General features: G+C 39.9%; 1 protein-coding gene across 1 annotated transcript in view; it reads right to left on the reverse strand.

Annotated features, from left to right (window-relative positions):
• The window catches only part of ARHGEF9 (Cdc42 guanine nucleotide exchange factor 9), a 166,762-nt gene that overhangs the window by 130,225 nt on the left and 27,753 nt on the right, over window positions 1-8,784 (reverse strand). Inside the window, exon 2 of the mRNA XM_077775298.1 lies at window positions 7,177-7,356. Within this exon, the coding sequence (XP_077631424.1) occupies window positions 7,177-7,356 (180 nt within the window). The remainder of the gene's footprint in view (window positions 1-7,176; window positions 7,357-8,784) is intronic.

Below are 8,784 nucleotides of genomic sequence, written 5' to 3' on the forward strand. Positions count from 1 at the left end.
GGCCAATATCCTTGATGAATACAGATGCAAAAACCCTCCGCAAGATACTTGCAAATCGAATTCAACAGCACATAAAAAGAATTATCAACCAAGATCAAGTGGGATTCATTCCTGGGTTAAAGGGCTGGTTCAATATTCAATGTGATACATCACATCAACAAAGAAAAGTTAAAAACCATATGATCCTGTCGATAGATGCAAAAAAAGCATTTACAAAATACAGCATCCCTTCTTAATAAAGACCATTGAGAAAGTCGGGATAGAAGGAACTTACTTAAACATCATAAAAGCCATCTATGAGAAGCCCTCAGCTAACACCATCCTCAATGGGGAAAAACTGAGAGCTTTACCCCTGAGATCAGGAACACGACAGGAATGTCCACTCTCACCACCGTTGTTTAACATAGTGCTGGAAGTCCTAGCATCAGCTATCAGACAACAAAAGGAAATCAAAGGCATCAGAATTGGCAAAGAGGAAGTCAACTTTCACTTTTCGCAGACGACATGATACTCTACCTAGAAAACCTGACAGACTCCATCAGAGGCCTACTAGATCTGATTCAGGAATTCAGCAAAGTTTTAGGGCACAAAATCAACATACAGAAATCAGTTTCATTTTTATACACCAACAATGAAGCTACAGAAAGAGAAATCAAGAAAATGATCCCATTCACAATTGCACAAAAAAAACATAAAATACCTAGGAATAAACCTAACCAAAGATATAGGAGATGTGTATGATGAAAACTATAGAAATCTTATAAAGGAAATTGAAGAAGACACAAAAAATGGAAAAAATACCATGCTCATGGATTGGAAGAATAAATATAGGTAAAATGTAATTACTACCCAAAGCAATCTACACATTCAATGCAATCCCAAATAAAATTACATCCACATTCTTCTCAAAACAAGAACAAACTATCCTAAAATGTGTATGGAACCAAAAAAGACCCCGAATAGCCAAAGTAACATTTAAGAAGAAAACCAAAAGTGGAGACATCACCATCCCAGACTTTAGCCTCTACTACAAAGCTGTCATCATAATACAATATGGTATTGGCACAAAAACAGACACATAGACCAATGGAACAGAATTGAGAACTCAGAATTGGACCCACAAATGTATGGCCATCTAATCTTTGACAAAGCAGGAAAGAGCATCCAATGGACTAAAGACAGCCACTTTAACCAATGGTGCTGGGAAAACTGGAGAGCAACATGCAGAAGAATGAAACTAGATCATTTTCTCACACCATACACCAAAATAAACTCAAAATGGATAAGGGACCTGAATGTGAGACAGGAAACCATTAAAACCCTAGAAGAGAACGCAGAAAAAATGTCTTTGACCGCAACCACAGAAATTCCTTACTTGACACCTCCACAAAGGCAAGGGAATCAAGAGCAAAAATAAACTACTGGGACCTCATCAAGATAAAAAGCTTCTGCACAGCAAAGGAAATAATGCATAAAACTAATAGGCAACTGATGGAATGGGAAAAGATAGTTGCCAATGACATATCAGATAAAGAGCTAGTATCCAAAATCTATAAGGAACCCACCAAACTCCACACCCAAAAAATAAACCAGTGAAGAAATGTGCTTAAGACATGAACAGACACTTCTCCAAAGAGGACATCCAAATGGCCAACATACACAGGAAATGATGCTCAGTGTCCCTCCTCATCAGGGAAATACAAACCAAAACCACACTGAGATACCACCTCATGCCAGTCAGAGTGGCTAAAATGAACAGGTCAGGAGACTACAGATGCTGGCGAGGATGTGGAGAAATGGGCACCCTCCTACACTGTTGGTGGGAATATAAGCTGGTGTAACCCCTCTGGAAAACAGTATGAAGTTTCCTCAAAATATTAACACTAGAACTCCCCTATGACCCAGCAGTAGCACTGCTAGTAATTTACCCAAGGCATACAGGAGTGATGATGCATAGAAGCACATGTACCCTAATGTTCATAGTAGCCAACAATAGCCAAAACATGGAAACAGCCTAAGTGTCCATCAACTGATGAATGGATCAAGAAGATGTGGTTTATCTATACGATGGAATAGTATACATGGCAATGAGAAAGAATGAAATCTGGCCATGAATAGCAGCATGCATGGAACTTGATGGTGTTATGCTGAGCGAAATAAGTCAGGCAGAGAAGGACAGACACTGTATGTTTGCACATATAGGTGGGTTAGGTGGAAGCTAACAGAGGACCATGTGGGATAAAAGGGGATAAATAGTTGGGGAGAGAGAGGGAGGCAAACCATGAGAGACTCTTGAATGCTGAGATCAAACTGAGGTCTGATGGGGGTGGGGGAGAGGGAAATGTGGGTGATGGGCATGGGGGAGGGCACTTGTTGGGATGAGCACTGGGTGTTATATGTAAACCAGCTTGACAATAAACAATTTTAAAAAATGAAGACACATATACCTATCAATTTCTTATAAAGCATCCAAAATGGTATCAAACTTCCTAATCACAGGTAACCAACATACCACAGGTTACAGAATATTTTCACAATACTCAATTATCCCCATTTTACAAGGAGGAAAACCAAGTTTTCAAGGTGTACAGGAACATGCTCAAGCTACACATCTAACAGCACATGTGATGAAAGAATCTGGTTTTCTTATAAAAGCAAAAATTAACTATTGGGACTTCTTCAAAATAGAAAGATTCTGCACAATGAAGGAAACAATGAACAAAACTAAAGGGCAGTCTACAGAATGATTGAACTTACTTGCTAATTACATATCTTATAAAGGGTCAGTATCCAAAATATATAAAGAACTTATAAAACTCAACACACACACCCCAAAAAAGAAATAGTTCAGTTAAAAATGAGCAGAAGACATGCAGAGACATTTTCCAAAGAAGACAAACAGATGGCCTACAGACACAAGAAAAGATGTTTAACATCACTCATTATCTGCGAAATGGAGATCAAAACTACAGTGAATATCAATCACCTCACATCTGTCAGAATGGCTACAATCAACAGTACAGAAATCACAGGTGCTGGTGAGACTCTGCATAAAGGAGAACCATCTACACTGCTGATGGGAATACAAACTAGTGTGGCCACTCTGGAAAACAGTATGGAGATTCTCAAAAAGTTAAACATAGAACTACCCCTTGATCCAGGAATTGCACTCCTAGGTGTTTACGCAAAGGAGAAAAAATATTGATTTGAAGGGATACATGCACCCCAATGTTTACAGCAGCATTATCAACAATAGCCAACCTATGGAAACAGCTCAAATGCCCATCGATTCAAGAATGGAGAAGGAAGATGTGGTACACACACACACACACACACAGAGACACAGAGAGAGAGAGACAGACAGAGAGACAGAGAGAGGAATATTACTCAGCCATAAAAAGAAATGAAATCCTGCCATTTGCATTGATGTGGACAGAGCTAGAGAATATTATGCTATATGAAAGAAATCAGTCAGAGAATGACAAATACCATATGATTTCACTCATATGTGGAATTTAAGAAATAAAACAAATGAACATAGTGGGGAAAAAAGGGAGAGAGAAACCAAGAAACAGACTCTTAATTATTGAGAACAAAGTGGTGGTTATTAGCGGAGAGGTGGTTGCAGGGAGGGTGGAAGGTTGGGAGTGTAAGTTAAATAGGTGATGGTATTAAGGAAGGTGATGAGCACCAGACAGTGACTAATCACTAAATTCTACACCTGAAGCTAATATTGCATTGTATGTTAACTAGCTGGAATTTAACTAAAACCTTGAAAACAAAAAGAATCTGGGTTCCTTACACTCCACACTGGATTTTAACCTAATAAAAAGTAGGGCTAGCTTGGACAGAACCACCCTAAGAACCCTTGATTATTCATCCTAGGACTGGGATGCTCATGGGACAATGGGTCTTCCAGGTAGGGAATGGGGATGCCCCACTACATCAGTGCTCAAGTTGGTTCAATGATCTACAAAAGGTGGAGTTCAGGGGAAAGTGCTTTCTCTCCTACTATACTTTCATGCTATGTGCCAAACAACCTAGGGATTTTGTTCTCAAGGAGGTACTTAATCTCAGGTCAAGGTGAGTCTGGATAAAGCAGGCAACTGTCCTACAACATGGAGGTACAATATCCCAGAAATTCACCCATGTACCTACCAACTATATCAGCATTAATGAAAGCTCAATAGTTCAATGTGATTCATCTCTATGTCCTACCTAGACATGTCAGAGCTTGAATAAATTCTAGAAGGTGCTTCAGAAATAAAGGAGAAAATAAAAGCCCATGATTATATACCAAATGGTTGGGAGANNNCCCCCCACCCAAAATCAATGTAGAAAATGGAGACAGCAATTTTATTTTTAAATATCTACTTCTAGAAACTACTAGATAAGAGCCTATATAATCCCCATCATTTAATCCCTTGAGTATCATAAAATCTCACCAGAAATGTAAACCTAAACACAAATTCTCATAAAGAAGAATTGAAAGAGACAATATTCATATCATTCATCCAACAGTCTGACCCCTTTTTCTTTTATTTGAAACACCACAACAGCTGGACCCTAAGGTTCCATGGTACTCCCATGTAGAGATGTGAAAAACATTAAACTATTATTAAAACAAAAAAGGTTCATAATGATCAAATGCTCATTAAAAATACAATCTNTATATTTGTGGCTTGCATTTATGGTTCATGTGGCTCACATCTGTGGCTCATGTAATATTTATTTTCTTATTTATTTAAATTTTAGTTAATGTACAGTATAATATTGGTTTCAGGAGTAGAATTTAGTGATTCATCAGTTACATACAAAACTGTGCTGGTATAGAGCAGTGGTTCTCAACATCAAAGATTCTGATTTAACTAGCCTGGAGCCTGAGTTTTGATTTTTTTTTTTAACAATATTTTAATTTTTTTCATCCACATGATTTATTTCATCATGCAGCCAGGATGGAAAGCCCTAGGCTAGACTCTACCATGCTTGTCTGAGCCAGCCAGTGATCTTCTCAAAGGTAAGCTTCAGCTGCTGGGACTGTATGCCTCCCTTGGTCTTGGACGTAAAAGCATAAATGCCAGTTCACTGATATGCTAAAGCCTGGCTCTCCCATTTGCCTCTCTGAGTCACTCTGCCTTATTCAATCATTTTGCCCCATTCCTTGATTTACTGTTTATTATAAAAATGACATTTCACAGAAAGTCAAATACATTTGAATTGGGATGACACGGGTACAGTTTCATCCTTCCTGTCAGCACAAGGGCCCGTCAGCACAAGACACACAAGCTGTTTCTTTACAGGACCACACACTAATCCTAAAGGCCCATGATTACTGATGTTTTCTTTCTGACTACCCGTGGGACCAATTCATCAAGCAGCAAGGCTAAGCTGAAACAGAGATGACACTTGAAGACTGATGGAAGATGCCACATACATGGAGGAAAAAGGTTTGGATATTTAATTAGGAGATTTTCAGGACAGATGAGGATGAAAGATCATTTTGTCCACCTTTCTGTTTCTGAGTACTGTCCTCACCAAAATATTTCCAACCACATAACAGTGTTTCCTGAGTTTATAGCCCTCAAGAAAGGAGTCCTCTTTTAACCACTAACATAGATCTTTTGGAGCTAATAAGGTGACAGGGGTAATAATGAGGAGGATAATACTGATGATAAATCAAGTTACCATTTGTCAATTACCCACCATGTGCCAAGCACTGTCCTAAACACTTTAGACCTTTATATGATCTCATTTAAATCCTCATAAAATTCTGTTATCCTTATTTTTCAGATGAGGAAATCAAGGTTCTGGGAACTGAAGTATTGCCAAAAGTCATGGAGTTGGGAGGTAGTAAAGCTGAAATTACATTGTGGGTTGTCTGGCTCCAAATGTCCTGTTCCTTTCCTCACGTCACAATGTCATCATAATCCTGAGGCCCTTCATCTTCCAAGAGCCCAAGCTACTCTGATCTTTTGTTTGGCATCAGGTATCTTACAGAAGAAACTAACAAAAGGTGATAGACTGTGGCAAGGAAGATCATAAGACATCCTAAATGTAGCTTTTGTACTTACACTACCACAAAGTTATTTCACTGTGATATCTACTGGCATGAAAGAATTGTCAACACTATTTTGTGATTGGGACTGGGGGAATCAGAGCTCACAGTTACCAAAAAAACAAAACAAAACAAAACAAAAACAAAAAAAAAAAAAACAAAAAAAAAGACCAAAAACAAAACAAAACAGATTCTAGCTCATAACTCTAAGGAGGGCCAAAAGCTGAGACATCAGGCCAGTGTTCTTCCTCCATAGCATCCTGCTAATTGATAACCAAGAGGAAGCAGAAACTGCTCACATGATCTTTCTGGAGAGCCCATTCTATTAAGGGCCAGGTTCTTCATGGCACAATGTCAAAAGGGCAAAAACTTTATAAGCTCTGTCAAGGTGCCTGCTTCCCACCCTCAACACATCTAAAACCCCAGCCACCTAACTCAAAGTAAGATCTGCAATCAGTAAACTCTAGCCCCTGAGAGGGTAGGAAGCCCACACCCGTACATTAAGAGTTGAAGACAACACAAAGGGTGTTCATACTTTCCTAGATGAGAGAAAGAAGGCAAAGGAGGCAGACAGGAGTGAGAAGGGGAGAAGGAAGGAAAGGCGGGATCTATAAAAAGAAAGAACAGAAAAGAGGAGACAAGGAAAATAATGAAAGCAGAAGAGAGATAAGGTAAAAGTTCACAGAAATATAGAGTTAAAAGAGTCTTCAAAAACCATCAAGGGCAAAAGGGAAGTGATTTGTGCAAAGGCACAGTAGTTAGGAGAAAGGAGGCAGAATATTGGAATTGTTAAAATAAATAAGGGATAAAAAGAAAAGACTCAAAATTAGAAGGGAAAAGGTTAAAGGGGGCTCACATCCTTGGTAAAAGACAGATAGACAGATGAGAGAGAGAGACAGAGAGAGACAGAGAGACAGAGAGAACGAAAGAATGAAAGAAAGAAAGAAAGAAAGAAAGAAAGAAAGAAAGAAAGAAAGAAAGAAAGAAAAGAAAGAAAGAGAAAAATGTGAGAGGAGCCACCAGGAGAGAAATGAACAGGAGAAAAGAGGCTGGTGAAGGGGAAGCCAGGGGCAGGTAGCCAAAGAGACAGGAGAAGAGAGTGAAGGCTGACTGACACTCACCCTCACAAAGCTGGCAGGAAACCATCCCTCCGCATCGTCGATCTGGCCCCACCACCAATCCTTGTTGGAAGCATCCAAGACTTTGATGACGTCGCCAGCTTTAAATGCCAACTCCCGGTTGGCCATGGTGACGTGATCCCATACTGCCTCAGCACTAACGATGGAATCTCCAGTGATCAGCTTAGGAAACAAAATGAGAATGTGTTCAGTCCACACAACTGGCTACCTTACTTACTCTTTACCCCACCCACAGAACTCTACTAGTTATGGAAAAACTGACATACTAGTGGTGAAGGGTTAGGGAGAGGGATGTGGCACTGGGAGCACAAGCTCCACTGGACCACACAACAAACAATACTTGTCAACTCTCCATTAGCCAGTAGATGGAATGACCCAGAATGTGAATACGAACTACATAAGCCTTATGCTTTTATCCCTACTCATAATCTCCTTCCCCAGAAAAGAAAAAAAGTTCCAGTGCATCTTTGCTTGGTACTTCAAGGCAGCACTGGGTCTGGAATGGCTGAAGAGGTTAAAATCAAAGGCTAAAATGAAGCTCAAACATATTTGCTCTAAATTCTCTGTGTTCCTCCCTGTTTACTCCTCCTTCTTGGAACTGACCAATTGAGAGTTGGTGGTACATTATTTAACACCACTGTATCCCACCCACAAGGGGTTACAAATCATGGCATTCTTCACACACAATGGACTCCAGTCCTGCAGCCTCCTGTTCTCACCCACACATGATGCCATCCAGAGAGGTCATGGGTATGAAAGAATATGGCTTTCTGTGATGACTTGCTTCCACTAAACTCAACTTTGGCACAGATTCACTCAGTGATTTGTACCACCACACTGTGAGATACATAGGAGGTCTAGGTTGAATCCTGCATTTGACAGATGGCAAAACTGAGTCACAAGGAGACTAAGGAGTGAACTTACAATCACACAGCAAGACAGGGGCTATGTAAAGACCTTAACCCTGGTCATTAAACTTTGTGACCAGTAGGACTGGGATCCACACAGCAACAGGAAGACATCTATGCCAGTTCCATATCTCTTTCTCTCTCTGTCACTCTCTCTGTCTCTCTATCTTTCTCTGTCTCTCTCTCTCACTCGAGCACGCGGGCACGCACACACACACACACAAACACACACACACACACACACACATTCATCTAAGCACAGTGATGAAGTTGGGGTTGAGGAAGAGTCTGCTTCTCTCTGGCTGCCATCCTAACCCCTATGTTGTTTGTTCTCCTTTTTCCCCAACTGGTTCCAGCCTATATGGGCCATCAATCTTCCTGGCATTTGGGGAAACATATTCCAGAATAGAGAACATATGTCCTGTCAAGGCAAAGGATTCAAGAATTCTCTCCCTAGCACTAAATTTTTGAACATGTTCTCCATCACTCTGTTTTGAAGGACTGATTCTCCAAGGCAACTGTGGCTTCACAAGCCCAAAGGCAAAATGGTTCAAAGGCAACAGAGACAGAATATAGAATATGTATCCTCTCACATAGGTCTGCCTTTCAATATACCCAACTAGAGAATAACCCTACAGTCATGAAATTAGCATATAACACATGAATACATATTAAAAAAAAA

Source organism: Crocuta crocuta, unplaced genomic scaffold (assembly GCF_008692635.1).
Source record: "Crocuta crocuta isolate KB4526 unplaced genomic scaffold, BGI_CrCroc_1.0 scaffold563, whole genome shotgun sequence".
Classification (NCBI taxonomy): Eukaryota; Metazoa; Chordata; class Mammalia; order Carnivora; family Hyaenidae; genus Crocuta; species Crocuta crocuta.